The sequence below is a fragment of the Hyla sarda genome, chromosome 1, assembly GCF_029499605.1.
Source record: "Hyla sarda isolate aHylSar1 chromosome 1, aHylSar1.hap1, whole genome shotgun sequence".
In the NCBI taxonomy this organism is placed as follows: Eukaryota; Metazoa; Chordata; class Amphibia; order Anura; family Hylidae; genus Hyla; species Hyla sarda.
Genome location: NC_079189.1, coordinates 499,871,541 through 499,894,119, shown reverse-complemented (window position 1 = coordinate 499,894,119; position 22,579 = coordinate 499,871,541). Strand labels below are relative to the sequence as shown.

The 22,579-nt window shown below is 43.3% G+C and overlaps 1 protein-coding gene across 1 annotated transcript in view; it reads left to right on the top strand.

Annotated features, from left to right (window-relative positions):
- SLC25A46 (solute carrier family 25 member 46) overlaps positions 1-22,579 on the top strand; it is a 62,426-nt gene that overhangs the window by 17,941 nt on the left and 21,906 nt on the right. Inside the window, exons 2-3 of the mRNA XM_056537483.1 lie at positions 8,433-8,475; positions 18,400-18,457. Coding sequence (XP_056393458.1) covers positions 8,433-8,475; positions 18,400-18,457 — 101 coding nt within the window. The remainder of the gene's footprint in view (positions 1-8,432; positions 8,476-18,399; positions 18,458-22,579) is intronic.

Here is a 22,579-nt window from a genome sequence, read left to right as displayed (position 1 = left end):
AAAAATAAATAAGTAAAATTTAAGTAAAGTAAAGGTACAAGGTGGTTTATCATTATGGGAGAGTGAACTGAGAGGGTTAATAAAATGTATCAAGCACATGTACTCTTTAGGATCCAGTGTATCGTTTCCTTGCCCTCTAGAGCGCTGGTCTGCAAATCTGTATTGGCAGTGTTCATATCTTTGTTTCCATTCCCTTTCCGCATCTCCCCACCCCCCACAATTCATTCTTTTTCCTCCCATTCTTCTTAATCCTCATCTTTTTGTCTTCTTTGGGCTATTCTTTCCTTTTTCTATTCTTTTTGGCCTTTCTTTAGGATCTGTTTGACACAATGGCCCTGATTTGTCAATCTGTCTGAGACAGAAACTGGAATGATTTTCCCAAGCAACCATTCACACCTCAGCTTTCATTTTACCAGCGCTCCTTAAGATATAAAACATAAGCTGTGATTGGTTGCTTGGGAAAATCACTCCAGTTTATGTCTCAGACAGATTGATAAATCAGGGCCAATGTCTTATTGGTTCTGAGGCTTAGTGTTGCATTGCGTGCTCAGGCTAGCTTAAAGGGGTCTCTGCTGCCACCTCTGTCTGTGTCAGGAACTGTCCTGAGCAGTAGAGGTTCACTCTGGGGATTTGCTCCTTCTCGTATAAGGTGCAAACCTACCCTAAGGCGAATTTTGAACAAGCGTATTTTATGTCTATATTACGTTCATTTTGTGTTGCCTCTAATACAGAGCTATAGTTAATGTATATGGCTATTCACATGGGTGTATAAAATATGCATGTTATCTTGCATCCATTTTTCAAAGTGCAATTTAATTTCTTGTAACATAGTAAGTTAGTAGTAACACAGTTCATAAGGTTGAAAAAAAGACCAGAGTCCATCAAGTTCTACTGAGTTGATCCAGAGAAAGGTAAAAAAAAAACTCTTACTCAAGGTATAAATTTCTTCCCGACTCCAAATATGGCAGTCAGAATAAATCCCTAGATCAACCTTCTGTCCCTATAGATCTAGAATCCCTAACCTGTAATGTTATTATTCTCCAAATATGCATCCAGGACCCTTCTAAATTATTTTACCGAGTTAACCATGACCACCTCCACAGGCAAAAAATGTCAGTCTCACTGCTCTTACAGTAAAGAACCCCCGTCTGTGCTGGTGTAGAAACCTTCTTTACCCTAAACATAAAGGATGCCCCCTTGTTATAGATACAGTCCAGGGTATAAATAGATCATGGGAGAGATCTCCGTACGGTCCACTGATATATTTATACATAGTTATTAGGTCGCCTCTAAGCCGCCTTTTTTCTAAACTAAATTACCCTAATACTGATAATCTTTCTGGGTACTGTAGTCCTCCCATTCCCCGTATTACTCTGGTTTCACGTCTTTGAACCTTCTCCAGCTCCACTATATCTTTCTTGTACACTGGTGCCCAGTACTGTACACCGTATTCTATGTGTGGTCTGACTAGTGATTTGTACAGTGGTAGAATTATTGATGCACCCCATGATTTTATTTGCCTTGGCAGCAGCTGCCTGACACTGGTCACTACGGCAAAATTTACTGTTAACTAAGACTCCCAAGTCCTTTTCCATGTCAGTCGTCCCAAGTGTGCTCCCGTTTAATACATAATCCCAGCCCGGATTTTTCCTCCCCATGTGCATTACCTTACATTTATCAGTGTTGAACCTCATCTACCACTTCCCAGCCCAAAACTCCAACCTATCCAGATCCATTTGTAACAGTGCACTGTCCTCTATAGTGTTTACTGCTTTACAGAGTTAAGTATCATCTGCAAAGATTGATACTTTATTTTTCAACCCCTCTTCCAGGTCATTAATGAATATATTAAATAGAACAGGACCCAAGACTGACCCCTGTGGTACCCCACTAGTAAGTCACCCAATCAGAATAAGTACCATTAAAGGGGTACTCCGGCGCTAAGACATCTTATCCCCTATCCAAAGGATAGGGGATAAGATGCCTGATTGCGGGGGTCCCGCGGATAGGGGCTAATATGTCTTAGCGCCGGAGTACCCCTTTAATAACCAGCCTCTGTTTCCTATCACTGAGCCTGTTACTTACCCACTTGCACACATTCTCCCTCAGACCAATCCTTCTCATTTTATGCACCAACCATTTATGTGGCACAGTATCAAATGCTTTGAAAAAAATCCAGATATACAACATCCAGCAATTTCCTCTGGTCCAATCTGGAGCTCACCTCCTCATAAAAGACTGATCCCTCATAAAGCCATGCTGATATGGAGTCAAACATTTATTTTTATCAGGATACTCCAAAATAGAATCCCTTAGAAAACCCTCAAACAGTTTAACCTCCGTTGTATGTAAATTAACAGGCCTATAATTCTTGGGGTCACCTTTTGACCCCTTTTTAATTATTAACACCACATTTGCCATGTCCCAGTCCTGGGGAACAGTCTCTATTACTATAGAGTCCCTTAATATTAAAAATAGGGGTCTGTCTATTACATTACTTAATTCCTTTAGAACACGGGGGTGAATGCCATCTGGACCTGGTGATTTGTCTATTTTTTTTTTTTTTTTTTGTAGGCAGCACTGTACTTCTTCCTGGGTTACAGGTGACCTGTACTGGGGAGTTTACCTCATCTCGCTGTATTTCACCTGGCATTTCATTTTCCTTAGTGAATACAGTGGAGAAGAATTTGTTTAATATATTAGCTTTTTCTGGGCTTCCAAATGAACAACTCGCACACATTTCTCACAACAAGATGCACCCTTAAACTGCTGTTCAAGGATTGCATACATTGTGCAAGATGCACACTGGACTGCTTTTTCCAACATGGAGGCCATACTGGATTTGGGGATTGCAAATATTAACAGTAAAAAAAAAAAAAAAAATCAGTTAAACTCTCTAAATTTTAAGTCCCTTAATTTTAAGTCCCTTTCACTTATATATTTACACTCACTTGTATACTTCACACTCTTGTTTCAGTATTAACTATACAAAATATGGATGTAATACTAATTGCATTTTTTTCTGTAGTTTGTCCATCTTTCAGATCCTTATTGGAGATGTTTTTCCATTAGGACTGCAACTAACGATTAGTTAGATCAGTTGACTGATTATTTTTTCTATTAACCCCTTAACGACCAAGGACGTAAATGGATGTCCTGGTGCAGAATTACTTTGCGCACCAGGACGCACATTTACGTCCTGTACATGACCGCGAGCATTGGAGCGGTGCTCGCGTCATGCACTGCAGGTCAATGGTAGAAATCAGTGGTAATGGCAGAAATCAGCGATCGTGCTGATGTTCACCATTAACCCCTCAGATGCCGTGATCAATACAGATCATGGCATCTGCAGCAATATATGAGTGTTTAAAATGATCGGATCGCCTACAGCGCTGCTGCGGGGATCCGTTCATCTAAAAATTTGTCCGGAGGTCTGATAATAATACTGATCAGTGCTATGCCCTATGCATAGCACTGAACAGTATTAGCAATCAAAATGATTGCTATAGATAGTCCCCTATGGGGACATGAAAAGTGTATAAAAAATAAGTGAAAAAATTTGAAAAATCCCCTCCCCCAATAAGAATGTAAATTGTCCCTTTTTTCCATTTTACTCCCCAAAAGCATAATTTTTTAAATAAACATGGTTGGTATCGCCGTGTGCGTAAATGTCTGAACTATCAAAATATAATGTTAATGATGCTGTACGGTGAACGGCATAAACGTAAAAAATAAAAAGTCCAAAATTACTGACCTTTTTATAGAGATGAGCGAAGTTACAGTGATTGGATTTGTCACAAACCTCGCAGCTCGGCGTTTGCTGACTTTAGCCTGCATAAATTAGTTCAGATTTCAGGTGCTCCGGTGGGCTGGAAAAGGTGGATACAGTCCTAGGAGAGTCTCTCCTAGGACTGTATCTACCTTTTCCGGAGCACCTGAAAGCTGAACTAATTTATGCAGGCTAAAGTTATTAACTGCCAAGCCAAGAAGTAGGTGACGAATCCAATTACTGTAACTTCGCTCATCTCTAACCTTTTATTCCAAGTATATTTATTGTTTAATAAATGATTTAAACGTTTTATGTATGCAACTATGGTATCAACAAAAAGTACAGATCACAGCGCAAAAAAAATGAGCCCTCCTACAGCTGTGTATACGGAAAAAATTAAAAAGTTACATGTGGTCAAAATAGGGCGATTTTAAACACTGATTTTGTACAAAAAGTTTGATATTTAAAATTTTAAATTTTAAAAGTAGTACAATAATAAAGTATGTAAAGATGGGTATCATTTTAATCGTATTGACCCACAGAATAAAGAAAATGTAATTTGTACCGTAAAGTGTACAGTGTGAAAACAAAACCCTCCAAAATTGACAAAATTGTGGTTTTCATTTAAATTTCCTTACAAAAAATTTATGGTAAAATGAGAGGTGTCGTTACAAGGTACAATTGGGCACGCAAAAAACAATCTCTCATATGGGTCTGTAGATGGAAATATGAAGGAGTTATGGATTTTAGAAGGCGAGGAAAAAACGTGAAAATAAAATTGGCCTGGTCTTTAAGGCCAAAATGGGCTTGGTCCTTAAGGGGTAATCGGACAAACTTAATAGATCAAGGTGTGTTCACACATTGCACTTAATTAACAGTACTGCAACTGATTTAACCTGTTGCGTTTTTGCCGCAAAATGACTGAAATCGCAGTACAAATGGCACGTTTTACTATGATTTTGTTCATTTGCATCAAAACACACTCAGTAATTGCGGTACCACAAATTAGGTGTCATAGTGCAACAGTCCCAGAGTCATCCCATCCCAGCTCTTAGAGTATGTTCACATGGGTAGATTAAATGGAGAGTTTCGAGTTTAAGCCGCAGCGGAAAAAATCTGCAGCAGATTACATTGACCCCAATAGGGTCTGTAGCAGAAAATCCTTCATTAAAAACCTGTTGTGGCTCAAAATCTCTAAGGGGAAACTTGCTATTAAAGGGGTATTCTAGGATTTTTTTTTGACTATGATACAGGGGCTGTAAAAGTTAGTGTAGTTCATAATATAGTGACTGCACCTGTGTGTGACGGTTTTCCCACAATTCTGTGATTTTTTATTCCAATATTTATATTTAACAGCATACAAAATTACTGTTGTCTTAGATTTTTCCCAGCTTGGGTGGAGGGATCGCATGGTGGGAGAAAGATCAATCTGCAACTAATGCAACAGCTGTAGGCACCCTGATTGAAAACCACAGGTCTTTGAATGGATACAGCTCATTTATGTTTCAATGGGTGGGGTGGCTGATGTGTGGGAGGGAGGAAAATGGAATTGTGGGATTTATAGTCAAAAAAAGAGAAGTCAAACAGGAAATACCAGTTCACAAAAAGCTAACCACAGTGTTATGGTAATCTTACAACATAGCTATTTATCCCCAAGACAAGCGCAGATCCTTCCTAAGCATGTCCATTACTGTCTGTCTGCCAGGTACATTCCAAAAATCACCTTATGGTGGATAACCCCTTTAAATCCACCAATGTGAACTTACCCTTTCTGCTGTGTGCAGCCACAATGTTCCTTGGTGAACACAACCGTGCACGTATGTCCTTCAAGAAGTTCTAGGCGCTGTCCAGGTATATACACAATCTGAATGAAGCAACCTCATGCTGAGTGGAATTTTAGAATGGAAAACATGTGCGATTGTTGCTGGGCAGAAGACTGTTGCCTTGATAACCTAACCACCCAGCATACAGTTGTCTCTCTGTACTGGACAAGTACACTTTGCCAATTCCTTCTTGCACAATCCCTATCCTAATCATGCATTTCCTCTAATGGCAAAGGAAGGGCTGTAGACTGCTCTCCTTTAGCCCAGAGCCCTTGTGTTCCGCATTGGCACCCTGCTTCCCCCAACCATTACATGTACCAGATCCAGCAGAGCCACCCCTCGCAACCCCCCTGTAGCAGCCTGCAATTCTAGTGCCAGAAGTGGCCACAAACCGCCAGAGTCCACTATGCTTCCAGCGCCTAAGTTGCAGGCTACTATGGGGGTACGCGCATGGGTGGCTCTGCTGAATCCGTTAAATGCAAAGGTCGGGGTGCAACAACTAATCGAAATGCTGATTAATCGATAATGGAAATCGTTGATAATGATTTCCATTATCGATTTTCATCGATAATATTGATTAATCGTTGCAGCTCTAACATCCACACACTCGTGGGAAGCAGGCCATATCGAAATTTTCTGGTAAATTTATACTTAATGTGTTGCAAATTTACAATTGATCTGCTGTAACCATTTTTACTGAGAACCTATTTAAAGGGGTACCCCGCCCCTAGACAACTTATCACCTATCCAAAGGATGGGGGATAAGGTGTCTGATTGCGGGGGACACCAGGGATCTCGGCTGCAGCACCCCGCTTTCATTACTGCACAGAGCAAACACTTTCTTTTTATACCCTTTTTTTTTTTTTTTTTTAAGGGGGAATCATTTAGATTCCTCATACAGATCAGTTCTATCGAACTCCATTGATCTGTGTTCATTTGGTTGAGCCTGCTCAAGGCAGGCTCAATCAAATGCAGATCTATGGGGGCAGCCATGGATGCAGAGGTAAGCACTGCGGGGGGGGCGGTTCACCCCGATAGACACCATGGATGGCTAAAAGAAACCTTTAGACGCCGCTGACAACTTTAACAGCGGTGATCTAAACGGTTAATAGCCAGCCGCGGCGATCGCCACATGCCAGGCTATTAGCGGTGGCCCCCAGCTACCGAAATCAACCGGGGGCCGCAGAGTATGGAGCGGGCTTGAGTCAGGAGCCCAAGCCATACACCCTGAGTGCCGGTGTGAGGTGCAGACTTGCGTCCCATGCAAGTCTGCATCCGCTCCTGCACCTCACACAGGCAGTCTGTCCGGCCCTGCTTGCCCGATACAGGGCTAAATCTATTGAAAATTCACCTGCCCGGTGCCCGGAACTACATGTCCCTGCGTCGGGTGACAGGATTTCCACATCCCTGTCTGTGCAGTAATGACAGCGGGGTGCTGCATCCGAGATCCCGGGAGTCCCCAGCGGCGGGACCCACGTGATCTGACATATTATGCCCTATCATTTGACTAGGGGATAAGATGCCTAGGGGCGGAGTACCCCTTTTAACCTATTGGTTTGATATTAGGTTTGGGAAATACCATTTCCTGTCAGTCTTGGAGGAAGTTTTTTGGAATATTTTTCCCTTTTAAGGGTACGTTCACATGTACGCAGATTTGATGCGCAGGATTTAATGCACAGGATTTTCTGCTGCAGATTTCAATGTAAACTAAATGACTGAGCACAGCTTCTAATCTGCAGTTACAGGATCATGCGCAGGATTTGTGTGTGTGAACGTACCCTTTGGTAAGTGAGGTCACGCCGGAGATATTTCCCATCTGCACACTTAAGTGTGCATGCTTTACCTTTGTGCAGAGATTACGATGGTATTTCTCTTATTCACCCAATCCTTTCATTAAGAATGTGCCATTGGAATTGATCTATAATATTCAAGGAGATAATATAAGTTATTAAATACGCTACCTTTCGTTTAGGTTGTAAAAACGTAGATAGCGTGTCTTGACTTTTATGGTTGAGTCACTCATGATGTGATATAGACATTCAAGGGTTTCAACTGGATATGCCAGCAAAGTCTCACTGGTGGGGGTTTGACTGCTGCTGCTCACACCAGTGCCTAACATGACTCTTTAGTGGCTCCTTCTACTTTTTACTAGAGTCACTCCTTATGCACTGTGGCAGAATTGCAAGGCTCTTTTCATGCTGTGTTTCACAATGTTCATTGGTGGTATAGGTCGTGGTAATTCCACATCATAATACCTCCAGTTTAGGGGTAAGACGTGTGTCAAATAGTGTATGGTGCACAATGGCCCAGATTTACTAACACTGTCGGAGATTTAAAAAAAAAAAATTCTGATTTGCCCATAGCAACAAACCAATCACAGCTTATATTTATAAAATTGTGATTGGTTGATATGGGCAATCAGTTATTGTCTGACAGAAAAATTTGGGACAATGTGTGTGTGTTTTTTTTTTTTTTTTTTTTTTTACGTTCCTGTCCTTTGGAATAGCATGGAAGTCTGTGCTATTCAGCCAGCAAGTAAATTTAAACCCTCTTGGCTTCCATTGAGTGATGGTTGATGGTGGAAACATGCACAACGAATGTAGCATGAAAGCCTTACACAAACCCATTCACACACCAACCACTGACCATGGAATGTGACCATCCCATTCACAGCCCTATTGCTTGTAGGACATCTGTAGGTTCCATGGTTTCTGCAGCCATTGTCACTAATATCTGTAGCCATTCTTTCTGGGCATCAGTAGGAGTCCCCGCACATCTTTCAGCAATGATCTAGCTGTCTGCATGCTTCTCATATACTTTTTTTTTTTTCTTTCTTTCAGAACAGCTCAGTCGATTTGCTGGATTTGGCATTGGACTTGCAAGGTATATCATTGGAATGCATTATGGTTTTTGAAAATGTTGTGATGTGCCATAGAATTATGGTAAATTTATTTATTAGGACATTCACATGGAAATTTGCCCATACACCTTCAATTTCTCTTGATCCTTCATACACAGCTCAGCCAAGCGTTAATTTTCCCGGGTTAAGGTGAGTGCAAGTAAGCCTCTGCCAGGTGACTATTGAACATACAAAAGAAAAAGCAGACGCACTACAGTTTAATGCACATCCTAAAAGAAAATAATTGTGTGTATTCAAAAATGTATGCAACAAAAATTTCATTCTTTATTGGCTATTTTTGTATCTTTGTACTTGTGCCAATAAAGACAGATTTTTTTGCATACATTTTTTGATATTCTAAATTATTTCTTTTTTATAGGGCACTGTAGTGCAGTCTGCTTTTTCTTTTGTATGTTCATAGTTTTTTAGATACACTGATTTGCACCTCAGTATACATTTGTTATACAGAGGTTGAACCCCCTTTTTTCTTAGTTTGTTAAGCAGTTTAAAGGGATTATCTAGCCAAAGAGCCCTTCCAGTGTCAGGGGCGTGGTGTTACATCACGTCTCCAATCCCGGAAGCAAAGAGCTTTCAGAGACTGAAGGTGCAGCCCTGCATAGTAGCATAGAATCATTTGCTGCACTTTGGCCGAATAACCCCTTTAAAGAGTACCTGTCACCAAATAAACTTTTCTAAACTAACTCAGGCTATGTTCCCTAACTACTCCTAACACCCCTCCCACCCACCCTTAAAAAATTTTTTTTAGAACTTTGAAAAGCTCTGTATCATACCTTTCTTTTTGCTCACATAGTTCAATCTCCAGCAAGAGAAAGTGGGTGTTTCCCAGCAGGCATGACATCACTGAAGCCTGCTGGGGGACCACTTCCGCCCTCACATTGTTGCATCGCTGTGATGAATAGAACACCTCAAGTTCTGTGCAGCAGCTTTCAGTCTGTGTATCTTTTAGTGAGGCTCTTTTCAGCTTTCAGTCTGTTCAGCAGCTTTCAGTGAGGCTCTGTGCAGCTGTCAATCAAGCTCAGTGCAGAGAAACACTTCCTGAGTTTGGTCTCCTGCCATTACAAGTAGGAGACCAAAATCTGAGATTTTGACCAGACAGAATGTGTTCTGGCCAAGATGGGAGACCTCGGGTGGGTGGACAGAAGTATACAGCAGAAAAACTAACACAAAACTTTTTTTTTGTTTGTTTATTGGAAGCCAATTACAAAAGTAATTTATTTGGCATAAGGAATAAAATATTAAAAATTATGTTTAAGGACAGTGCCCATTTAAATATAAGAGGACCTATCCTGCAATCTGTTGGGAAAGAGTCAAGAGGACACCATAGACTCTGAGACATGTGGGATTGGCTGGCAGAACACACTTTATTACTGTAGTCCATACTAGTGCTGGGCGGTATACCGGTATGAACCGGATACGTTTTTTTTTTTTCTCCCACAGTATGGATTTTTGCCCATACCGCTATACCGTTCGGGCCCCTCCCCCAACCTCCGGAAGAATTGTAGAGCCCAGCGCGGTGCCCTCACTTGTCCCGGTGTTCTTCTGTGGCCCGATTCAGAGAGCGGAATCGGGCGAGAGAAGCTTATCCATTTACTGTGTCCCCCCGCTGCGCCTGTCAGCCAGTGTCCCCGCGAGCACAATCAATCCCCACCGCTAGCGGGATCCATGTGCCCACTAGCTGTCTCACAAGAATGCCTCCCGCGAGCGCTACCATCACCGCTAGCTGGGTCCCTGTGCCCACTAGCGGTGTCACGAGAATGCCGAGTGCGGCTCTGTTCCCTGTCCCTGTCAGCTCTCAGGGTACGGGAACAGATTTAAAAGCCTTGCGCGCTGCTAACGTAGTACTGTGCAGGCGCAGCACTACGCAAATAGGGTAGGGCTAACGTAGCCAGCGCTAGGAGCCTAGCGTTAGCCCTACGCTATTTGCATAGTACTGCGCATGCGCGCAAGGCTTTTAAATCTGTTCCCGTACCCTGAGAGCTGACAGGGACGGGGAACAGAGCCGCGCTCGGCATTCTTGTGACACCGCTAGTGGGCACAGGGACCCCGCTAGCGGTGATGGTAGCGCTCGCGGGGGGCACATTTGACACTGGGGGACAGGCGGTAATACCGTGATAATAAAAAAAATAAAAAATACCATGATATTCATTTTAGGCCATACCGCCCAGCACTAGTCCATACACTAGTTGTCTGTCAATCTGCCTCATTACAATACCATATAATGCTATGTGTATTGTACTGCTATATACCTGTGTGGGGGAGCCTGTAAATACTAGGGAGATATGCAATGCTCTTATTTTGGTGCTGGATAAATTTATATGATCAGGACTTTTAAGATGGAGGAGTCTTGTGTAGTTTGGAGCAGCAGGCTCTTGTGTAGTTTGGAGCAGATACCTTCCAGATAAGAAAATCACCAGATTGTGACTTCTCTTTGCTAAAGTGATTGCTAAACTTGTTCCCATGTAATGTTGAGAGAAATCATTGTATTTTTTATTTGTGTTTTGAGAAAAGTTCTATCATTACATTTATTGCATTTTTGGTAGGTCATCTTTAAAGTTTTTTTCCCCTATCGCCCATGATGGCACCTTTGGAGAGACCGCCTCCTTCCTCAGGATAGGAAACAGGAACTGGAAACAGTTTACTTATAAGGACCATAGGAGCTGCTATTCCCCAGTTCTGTTTCCTGTCCTGCGGATGGTAGCCGGGACGGGTCCCGGACTAACCGGGCAGTTTGCATGTAAGTATTTGGACTGTGGGGGGCCCTGGTCTAATTGGGACATACAGGGTACCTGCAAGCGGCTTAAAGTCCTTCGTATGGGGGCAGCCGCTAAGTCTGGGTGACCTCTCCCCATCTCGTGCATGGCGCGCGTCTCCCGGTCCCTCTCGCTCCCTCCGGCAACGGCATGCGGCCTTCTCCTCCTCCTCTTGCGAGTGCGGCATAGCGTTCGCTTCAGGGAAGAGGGGGCGGAGTCTGCTTGCGTACGCACTCACGTTGCGTGACGTGCGTACGTATTCAGCGCACGTAACGTCAGCACGCTTCCGCCGGGAGGATAAAGGGGGCGCTGCGGCCTATTCTAAAGTACCCAGAGAGGGAAGTCCTTGCGGCTTCTGACCGGGAAGGACGGAATCCGGCAGGGGATTTAAAAGGAGGGGCGCCCAGCCAGTCCAGTACCTCTCCAGGATCCAGTAGAGGTGCTTGCTCCAGGTCAGTGACTTATGGAACAAGCGACCCGCATTGAATTGGAGCCTGTTGTGACAGCCGAACCGGTATTATGGTGGGGTAAGGGGACACCTGTCCCATGAAGTCTTTTTTTGGCAACCTTTTAATGGTAGTTTTTGTTCATTTGTTTTAGGCTAAGGAAACGCCTAGGAAGGCTAAATATAAAAATAAAGAGTGTGTTCTTTGTAGAAAGAAGTTGGATCCAAATTATTTAAGTTCACATTGTGAAGCCTGTGTTAAAAGGATTGTGGAGGATGTGTCTCCGTCTTTCTCCAAAAGTATGCAGGAGGTAGGCAGAGAAGAGATTAAGCCCTGTATGTCTACTTGGTCATCCGTGCAGCCAGAGCCTAGTTATTCCACTATAGCCATACATTCTTCTGCACCTGGTTGTTCAGAGCAAAGAGATTTTTTTTTGAATTTGAAGAGGGTGATTTGGATGAAGAGTCAGAAATTTTGGAGGAAGTTCATAGCGGTGCTCTTTTTCCTACTGAAAATGTGGACGGTCTAGTCAGAGGGGTTAGATCTACCATGAAGCTTGATGATAGGATTGAGCCTTTATCTGTGCAAGATCGCATGTATGAAGGCCTTGCACCCCGCAAAATGATTGGTTTTCCAGTGCATGACTCTTTGACCTCTATTATAAAGTCTGAATGGCAAAGACCAGATAAGAGATATGCTATAGTACCGAGCATTATTAAGAGAAAATATCCTTTTCAGGAAGAATTCACCGTCAATTGGGATAGGTCCCCTAGAATTGATCCACCTGTAGCTAAGATGTCTAAAAAAAAACAGTCCTACCTTTTGAGGATGCCGGCTCTCGAAGGGAGCCAATGGACAGAAGGGCTGATGGATTTATTAAAAGAGCCTGGGAAGCAGCAGCAGGCTCCTTCAGGCCAATTAAGGATCTGTGGCAAGATCCTTAAAGGTCTGGATTAATCAGCTGGAGGAGCAGATCAGGGATGGTGCTCCTAGAGACCAATTGTTTCAATCAATTCCTACCTTGGCAGCAGCGGCAGACTTTATATCGGATGCTTCTGCAGACATCCTAAGACTATCCGCTAAAGCCTCGGCCTGTGCCAACTCTGCCAGACGGGCTATTTGGGTTAACGAGTGGAAAGGAGGTGATCTTACCTCCAAATCTAAATTATGTGCTATACGCTGTGAAGGTTCCTTTCTTTTTGGAACTGATTTAGATCTAGTCTTAGAGAAAGCAGCAGATAGGAAGAAGGCCTTTCCCTTAATCCCTTCCTTCCCTATCCAGAACAAGATGCCCTTTCGTGGAAGAGGAAGGGTGGAATTTCGGAGAGGTTCATACGGGGCCAGGCAGTGGCGAGGCCAGAGATGGAGAGGTTTCATGTTCACTAACCCTGAAACCCCCAAGAAGTCCAGTCAGCAATGACTTAAGGTTCCCAGTGGGGGGCAGGTTGTCTCATTTTCTTCCCCAATGGGAGAGAATTTCTGCAAGCCACTGGGTTTTGTCCACAATAAAAACCGGTTTAAAAATAGTTTTTTCAGGTCTCCCAACTCCCAGATTTGTTCCAACAGATCTCCGAAGGTTTCCAGAGAAACAGGCTGCCCTGGAGAAAGAAGTTTTCTCCTTGATTCAGAAGAGCGTTCTGGTTCAGGTTCCGGAAGAAGAGCGAGGTCTGGGATACTATTCCACGCTCTTCCTGGTAAGAAAGCCCAATGGCTCCTTCCGCACTATAATAAATCTCAAACTATTGAATCGTTTCCTGAAGTACCACAAATTTCAGATGGAAACGATTCAATCAGCTATCCTGAACCTGAACCAGAACTGTTTTATGGTCACCTTGGACTTGAGGGACGCATATTATCATGTCCCGATTTTCCATGGTCATCAAAAATATTTAAGGGTGGCGGTAGTCTTGGGAACCTGTCTGTTCCACCTCCAGTTTCAGGTGCTTCCCTTTGGCCTATCACAGGCTCCCCGAGTCTTCACCAAACTTATGTTCAAGGTGATGGCCCATGTAAGAGAACAAAATATAGTCATAGTTCCGTACTTAGACGATTTCCTTTTGGTGTTGGACTCGGAGGAGCTCTTGATTCGGCAGGTTCTTCAGACTCAAAAAATTCTGTTGAACCTAGGGTGGGAAGTGAATCTAGACAAATCCCACCTGGTCCCTTCTCAGATATGCACATTCCTGGGGATAGGCCTGGATTCCACCCGTCAGATCTCCTTTCTTCCCCAATCCAAGGTGATTTTGGTTACTGAAACTAAAAGAGCTCCCCATAAGGGAGGCCATGTCTGTCCTGGGCTTTTTAACTTCGTGTATCCCAGCGGTTTCATGGGCTCAGTATCATTCAAGGAGGCTACAGGGACAAATCCTGAGCCAGTGGGACGGAGTCCCCGATTCATTAGACACTTACATGACCCCTTCAGCCCAAGTAAAGAGGTCCCTTCTCTGGTGGGTAAATCCGGCGAATCTAGAAAAGGGCATTTATTGGGTAAAAAAGAATGAATTTTGCCTTACTACAGATGCAAGCCCCTGGGGGTGGGGAGCCCACGGAGAATCCTTAATCCTTCAGGGTCAATATAGTCAGGATATTTCCAGGGAATCTCAGAACCTAAGGGAATTGAAGGCAGTCCTGTTCGCCATCTCTCAATCCGTTCCTCTGCTTGGCGGACAGGACCTAAAAATTCTGTCAGACAATTCCACAGTAGTTGCCTACTTAAATCATCAGAGGGGTACCAGATCCCCTTCCCTCATGAGGACTTGTCATCACATCTTCAGACTGGCAGAGATGCATCTCGGCTCCTTGTTTGCTCTCCATCTAAAGGGGTCCCAAAATCAGGTGGCGGACTATCTCAGCAGACATCGCTTAAACCAAGGGGATTGGGAGTTAGATCAGAGGATCTTTCTCCAGATCTGTCAACGTTGGGGTACTCCCCGCATAGATCAGTTCACCTCAAGGGCCAACAGGAAAGTAAAAGATTTTTTCTCCCTGTCACCAGCGGATCACCCCCTGGGGATAGACGCTTTTTCACAGAGTTGGTGCAGGGGACTTCTTTATGCCTTCCCTCCGGTCAGATTACTTCCCAGAGTCCTAAGGAAGATCAGAGAGAACAGGGCGAGAGTAGTGGTCATTGCCCCATTCTGGCCCCGCAGGGTATGGTTCACCTGGTTGAGGACATTTCAGTGTCAGATCCCTGGATCCTTCCAGAGTCCCCGAACCTTCTACATCAAGGTCTAGTTATGCATGCCGAGACCTCCAATCTGCATCTGACGGCATGGCGGTTGAGCGGGGCATCTTAGAACAAAGGGGTCTTTCTGATCGTGTTATTACTACTCTGTTGGCGAGCAGAAAAAAGGTAACTTCTCAAATTTATTTAAGAACTTGGAAAGCCTTTGGTAGATTCATGCAAAACCCTATTGATGTTCTTAAAACTCCTGACATCCCAAAAATATTAGATTTTTTGCAAGCGGGTCTAGATAAACAGCTTAGACCCAGTACTTTAAAAGTTCAAGTGTCAGCACTTAGTGCTCTTTTTGATTATAAACTAGCGGAACATCCCTGGATTAAAAGATTTCTATCAGCAACAGTCAGGATGTCTCCCGTGGTTAGACCATTGGTTCCACCTTGTGAATTAAATATTGTCCTAAATAGTCTCACTAAAACTCCCTTTGAGCCATTTGTTGAGGTTCCCTTAAAGATTCTTACCTTTAAGCTTGTGTTTCTTTTGGCAGTCACGTCTGCCAGGAGGGTTGGGGAAATTACTAGTTTCTCTATTAACCAGCCCTATTTGTCTGTCTTTAATGATAGAGTGGTATTGTCTCCTGATCCAGCCTTTCTCCCCAAGAGGGTCTCTGAAGTTGTGATTCTACCTTCCTTCTGTGAAAATCCTAAAAATGACAAGGAAAAAGAATTCCATTGTCTAGATGTTAGGAGATGTCTTCTTCATTATTTGGAGCTATCTAAAGATTGGCGCCTATCGCCTAAGTTGATACTTCAATTACATGGGCCGAATAAGGGTAGAGCAGCTGCTCCTAGCACTGTGGTGAGGTGGATAAAACAATCCATCCCGCTAGCATACACTTCTGCAAATCTAAATTCCCCCTTCAGGGTTTAGTGCTCATTCTACCAGATCAGCTTCTACATCCTGGGCAGAAAGAGCCTCAGCTTCTATTCAGCAGATCTGTAGTGCAGCCACCTGGAGTTCACCACATACCTTCTACAAACACTACAGGTTGAAACAAATGAGAGATGAGGAAGTTTCATTTGGTCGTAAAGTTCTCCAGGCAGTAGTCACCCCCCCCCCCCCACCCCCTAATTATTAGTCTAGTCTACTCACTCTCCAAAGGTGCCATCATGGGCGATAGGGAAAACATAAATTATTCTTACCGGTAATTGTTTTTCGTTGAGCCCATGATGGCACCTACTAATTCCCTCCCATTTTTTATAAAAAAAAAAAAAAAGGGGGAGATATATTAATATTTCCTAGCTATGTATGTAGGTTATGGTTGATTATTATTCATTGATAATTGCTTTTGGGTTGTTACTCCTTGATACTTGCTTAAGAACTGGGGAATAGCAGCTCCTATGGTCCTTATATGCAAACTGTTTCCAGTTCCTGTTTCCTGTCCTGAGGAAGGAGGCGGTCTCTCCAAAGGTGCCATCATGGGCTTAACGAAAAACAATTACCGGTAAGAGTAATTTATGGGTTTTTTTGTCTGGCGAGAACTTTTTTTTCAAAACCGGGACGGACTGGGTTTAAAAAAAATAAAAATAAAAAAAGGCGATGCCTGCCCGGACAATCACTTGTCACAGTGGTGACCTGCCTCTGCTAGTGATTGGCCGGGCAAGCTTCGCCTGTGTGTCAAGACAGGAAGTGTGGATAAGCAGAACCCTGTTAGGCATTTAAAAACAACAGAGCATTGATGACCAATGCTTTCCCCCCCCCCCCCCCCCCCCTTTTTTTTTTTTTATTTTTTATTTTTTTTTAACCCAGTCTGCCCCGGTTTAAAAAAATAAAAAAAAAGTTATCTCTCCAGACAAAAAAAAATAAAAAATAACTTTAAAGATGACCTACCAAAAATGCAATAAATGTAATGATAATCCTCCTACTTCCCTTTGTGGTCAGAAGGTGACTATTAGCTGAGCCCTGTTGAGTGTCAGGATGACAGTGGTGGAGGAGGAGTGAGGTAAGTGATGCTTATTTTCTTATTACTTCATATATACACAACTACACCGCTCAAAAAAATAAAGGGAACACTAAGAGAACACATAAATTATTAATGGTAATCAAATTTATCAACCCATAGAGGTCTGGATATGGAGTCACACTCAAAATCAAAATGGAAAACCACTCTACAGGCTGATCCAACTTGGATGTAATGTCCTTTAAAACAAGTCAAAATGAGGCTCGGTAGTGTGTGTGGCCTTCACGTGCCTGTATGACCTCCCTACAACGCCTGGGCATGCTCCCGATGAGGTGGTGGATGGTCTCCAGAGGGATGTCCTCCCAGATCTGGACTAAAGCATCCGCCAACTCCTGGACAGTCTGTGGTGCAACGTGGAATTGGTGGATGGAGCGAGAAATGATGTCTCAGATGTGCTCAATCGGGTTCAGGTCTGGGGCACGGGCGGGCCAGTCCATAGCATCAATGCCTTCTTCTTGCAGGAACTGCTGACACACTCCAGCCACATGAGGTCTAGCATTGTCTTGAATTAGAAGGAACCTAGAGCCAACAGCACCAGGATATGGTCTCACAAGGGGTCTGAGGATCTCATCTCTGCACCTAATGGCAGTCAGGCTACCTCTGGCAAGCACATTGAGGGCCCCCCAAAGAAATGCCACCCCACACCATTACTGACCCACCGCCATACCGGTCATGCTGGAGGATGTTGCAGGCAGCAGAACGTTTCCCACGGCGTCTCCAGACTCTGTCACGTGCTCAGTGTGAACCTGCTTTCATCTGTGAGGAGCACAGGATGCATCGGCAAATTTTCCAATCTTGGTGTTCTCTGTCAAATGCCAAACAACCAGCACGGTGTTAGGCTGTAAGCACAACCCCCTACTGTGGATGTTGGGCCCTCATACCACCCTTATGGAGTCAGTTTCTGACCGTTTGATTGGACACATGCACATTTGTGGCCTGCTGAAGGTCATTTTGCAGGGCTCTGGCAGTGCTCCTCCTTGCTCAAAGGCGGAGGTAGCGGTCCTGCTGCTGAGTTGTTGCCCTTCTACAGTCTTCTCCACATCTCCTGGTGTGAAAGCACTGCCAGTATTCAAATGTAACCAAAACATCAGCCAGGAAGCATAGGAACTGAGAAGTGGTCTCACCACCTCAAAAATCAGTCCTTTTATTGGGGGTGTCTTGCTAATTGCCTATAATTTCCACCTGTTGTCTGTTCCATTTGCACAACAGCATGTGAAATTGATTGTCAATCAGTGTTGCTTCCTGAGTGGACAGTGTGGTTTCACAGAAGTGTGATTGACTTGTAGTTACATTGTCTTGTTTAAATGTTCCCTTTATTTTTTTTGGGCAATGTGTATATATGTGTATATATAATTTTTTTTATTTTTTTGATCCAGTCTTCTGTGTGAAAAAGATTTTTCCCGCTAGGCAAACCCTTTATTGTATATTCTCATATTGCCTCTGGTTGTTAGCTTGGTTTTCTCATAAATTTTCATTTTCTTATTTTCAAGTCTCTTTACAGAAAATGTACTGGCTCACCCTTGTATTGTCCTGCGTCGACAATGTCAGGTAAGTGTTTTATGGTCTTCTTCTTTTTTTTTTTTTTTTTTTATTTTATTTTTTTGAGGATGGGGGGGATGCTTAGAGATATATATTCAATGCCCTGAACATCAATCATTCAAGGCAGGGAGGGATGGGGGAGGGAAGAGGCGTGCATCCTGCAACTCAGAATGGCTTCTTTGACACAGAGTATGATCTAGAGCTGACAAATCCACTTTAATTTAGAAGACATACTGTTGTGTACATTGTTGCAATATAGTAAAAAAAAAAATTTTAATAAAACTTTACAGGTACAGTTTAAAGGCTGTGGAAACTTTCACACACCTTTTTATTAAAGTTTATGCAGACTAATAAATAGACACTGTCAGACAAACAACTTTTTGTTGTGCATCTTGGCAAAACATCAACCTTTCTAATATACTTCATAAGAAAAGAGCACAAAGGAGTACTATCAGACAGGAGAGAGCACAGAGGAGTGCCATCAGACAGGAGAGAGCACAGAGGAGTCCTATCAGACAGGAGAGAGCACAGAGGAGTGCTATCAGACAGGAGAGAGCACAGAGGAGTGCTATCAGACAGGAGAGAGCACAGAGGAGTCCTATCAGACAGGAGAGAGCACAGAGGAGTGCCATCAGACAGGAGAGAGCACAGAGGAGTCCTATCAGACAGGAGAGAGCACAGAGGAGTGCTATCAGACAGGAGAGAGCACAGAGGAGTGCTATCAGACAGGAGAGAGCACAGAGGAGTGCTATCAGACAGGAGAGAGCACAGAGGAGTACTATCAGACAGGAGAGAGCACAGAGGAGTGCTATCAGACAGGAGAGAGCACAGAGGAGTGCTATCAGACAGGAGAGAGCACAGAGGAGTGCTATCCCATCCTCACTTACTGGACTTTGTCCATGCCTGTGCTTCAGATTGGACAAAGTCATGATTTTATAAGCCATGATTTCTATAAAAAGGAAATAACATTTTCTTATGAAGTACGGTATATTAGAAAGGTTAAAGGGGTTATCTAGGAAAAAACTTTTTTCTATGTATCAACTGGCTCCAGAAAGTTAAACAAATTTGTAAATTACTTCTATTAAAAAATCTTAATCCTTTCAGTACTTATGAGTTGCAGAAGTTGAGTTTTTCTTTTCGGTCTACGTGCTCTCTGATGACACCTGTCTCGGGAACTGTCCAAAGTGGAAGCAAATCCCCAGAGCAAACCTCTTCTACTCTGTGCAGTTCCCGAGACAAGCAGAGGTGTCAGCAGAGAGCACTGTTGACAGAAAGAGAAGAACAACTCAACTTCAGCAGCTGATAATTATTGGAAAGATTAAGATTTTTTAATAGAAGTCATTTACAAATCTGTTTAACTTTCTGGAGCCAGTTGATATAAAAAAAAGTTTTTTTTTTCCTGGAATACCCCTTTAATGTTTTGCCAAGATCTACAAGATATAAAACCTGTTTGAATCTGACAATGCTCATTTAAACATGTTTACAATTGGTTTGTGATGTTCCACTTCTGCCATTAATTGACTAAGCAAGGCTTCTTGTGGTTTCAACACACCATGGCAGCTGGGGGGGGGGGGATCAGGGGATTTGAGTACGATTTTTATAGAACCCCCATCTCTATATAAATAAAACATTTTTTTACCCCAACAACCCCTTTAATCTGTATTGAAAAATGAAACCCTGCAAACCACTCATGACAGGTGCCAACTAAGGGCTGCTTAGGCCAAAGCCCACAAATAAATAGTATGGATTGCACCCCTTGGATTGCTATTGCTTACTATTTATTTGGTAACCCCTTTAATCTTAATTGACATCTTTGTGATCAAAAGTTATTTTATTGCACTGTAAAGATGTAATCGTAGATCAATGCTCAGTAGATCAGAATGGGGGACTGCAGACTGAGCTGTCAGATAGATTGCTGGTCTGACAGGATGAGCACTGAATGGCATCCAGCATCTAGTATTGATTTGCCAGACATACAATTTGTAAACAACAAACTGTGGGAAAAATGTATTAAAGTCAATTGTATGTTTCATTTAGTAAATTCCACTATTGGGAAGTTTTGGTTACCTTATTATTTGGAATCTGAAGCAGTCAGATATAACATGTCTTGTTAGGGATCAGCTGCCAAAAATGAGTCACAAGAATCTAGTCGTCCACCTGTACAAAGATAAGGCTATGCATGTTACCACAGGCACCTTGTCGGTATTTCTTAGGTTCTAAGTATTTGTGAATTATGGTGTGAAACCTATACAGGCACAGTAAATATTTCACAATTTAAAAAGCTTATGCTGCAGTTATTTTCTTTTTGTTTATAGGTGTCTAAGTTGCCAGAACTTTCCTGGCCATTTAAGTTGACAACTTTTTATTTTTTTATTTTAATTTTTTTTTTTTTTTCCTTAACCCCTTTATGTACATGTAAATGTATTTATCGGCATATAACACGCACTTTTTAGGCTAAAATTTTTAGCCTAAAGTCTATGTGCGTGTTATACGCCGATAAGCCGCTGCCGTTCAATGATTTAAAGCGGGCGCTTTAAATCAATGAACTGCAGCGGCTTTGCAGGTGCAGAGACAGCCAGCGCTGCCGGCTTCTCTGCCCCTGCCTGCCCTGGGGTCTAGAGCCCCGCTGCCGGCCCTTCTCTCCCCCTGGCTATCGGCGCCGCTGCCCGTTCTCTCCCCCTGACTATCGGTGCCGGCGCCGCGCCATGTAGTGCATAGCAACGACGCAGGGGATGCACGCTGGAGGCCTGAAGCAGCGCGGACCCGACCCCGGCAACAGGTAATTATGCAACCCGAGATGGGGGAAGGCAATGGGGCAGCGGCGCCGGCAATGGGTGCCGCTGCCCCTTCTCTCCCCCTGGCTGCCCAATGGGGCGCCGGCACCGATAGTCAGGGGGAGAGAACGGGCAGCGGCGCAGATAGCCAGCGGGAGAGAAGTGGCGGCAGCAGGGCTCGAGATCCCAGGAAAGGCAGGGGGAGAGAAGCGGGCAGCGACGGCCTCTCTCCCCCTGCCTTTCCTGGGGGTGTATCGGGGTATACACGCGCACACACACGCACTCTCATTTTACCATGGATATTTGGGTAAAATCTTTTTTTACCCAAATATCCTTGGTAAAATGAGGGTGCGTGTTATAGGCCGGTGCGTGGTATACCCCGATAAATACGGTATGTAACATTTACAGCTCGGTTATGATGCCAGCGCAGGAGCTACGTTCACTTCATGCACGGCGGGACCACTGACAGCCATGGACCTGCTATAATGGCAGACATCAGCGATCGTGCTGATGTCTATTTACCTATCAGATGCTATGATCAATACAGATCACGGCATCTGCGACAGTGCGGCACTTGAAATGGCTGATCTGATCACCTGCGACACTGCTGCGGGGATCAGATCAGCCAAGATGTCAAAGGTCTCCCTTTCTGCCTTCGCCGCTCTTCCAGGATCTTCTGCGCTGATCTGTCTTCCAGCAGACTAGAGCAGAAGATCGCTGATAATACTGATCGGTGCTATGCCTATGCCTAGCAATGAACATTTTTAGCAATCAAATGATTGCTATAGATGTTCACCAATGGGGACATAAAAAGTGCAAAATAAAGGTAAAGTTATGAAAATGTTTTGGGTTTACCATACATTTTAGGGTTAAATGAGTGATGTCATTACAAAAGTACAATTGGTCACTCAAAAAACAAGCCCTCATATGGGTCTGTGAATGGAAATATTAGAGTTATGGATTTTAGAAGGTGAGGAGGAAAAAACAAATGCAAAAATTAAATGGGCTTTGTCCTTAAGGGGTTAAAGACAATTGGGGCATTTATCAATCGTTGTGGACTGAGCTTTTGTACGCATAGATCTATTAATTATTCACTGTTTTTGCAAATTTCTTAAAAATCACTGTGCCAACAAAAGTGACTAGTTAGGCATTTTTCACTGGATGTTATTGCAGTAGTGATGAAATTATCATGTGCAAAATTTGCATTGAAAGCGTAAATCCTCCAAAAATTAGCAAATCTAGATTACCCCAAGTAAAGCCAAAGACAAGGATGTTTTACACGTTTTAATCTCAAAGCCTTTTTTTTTTTTTTTTTTTTTTTTTTTAATCTACACAACTTTACAAACTTTTAAAGGGA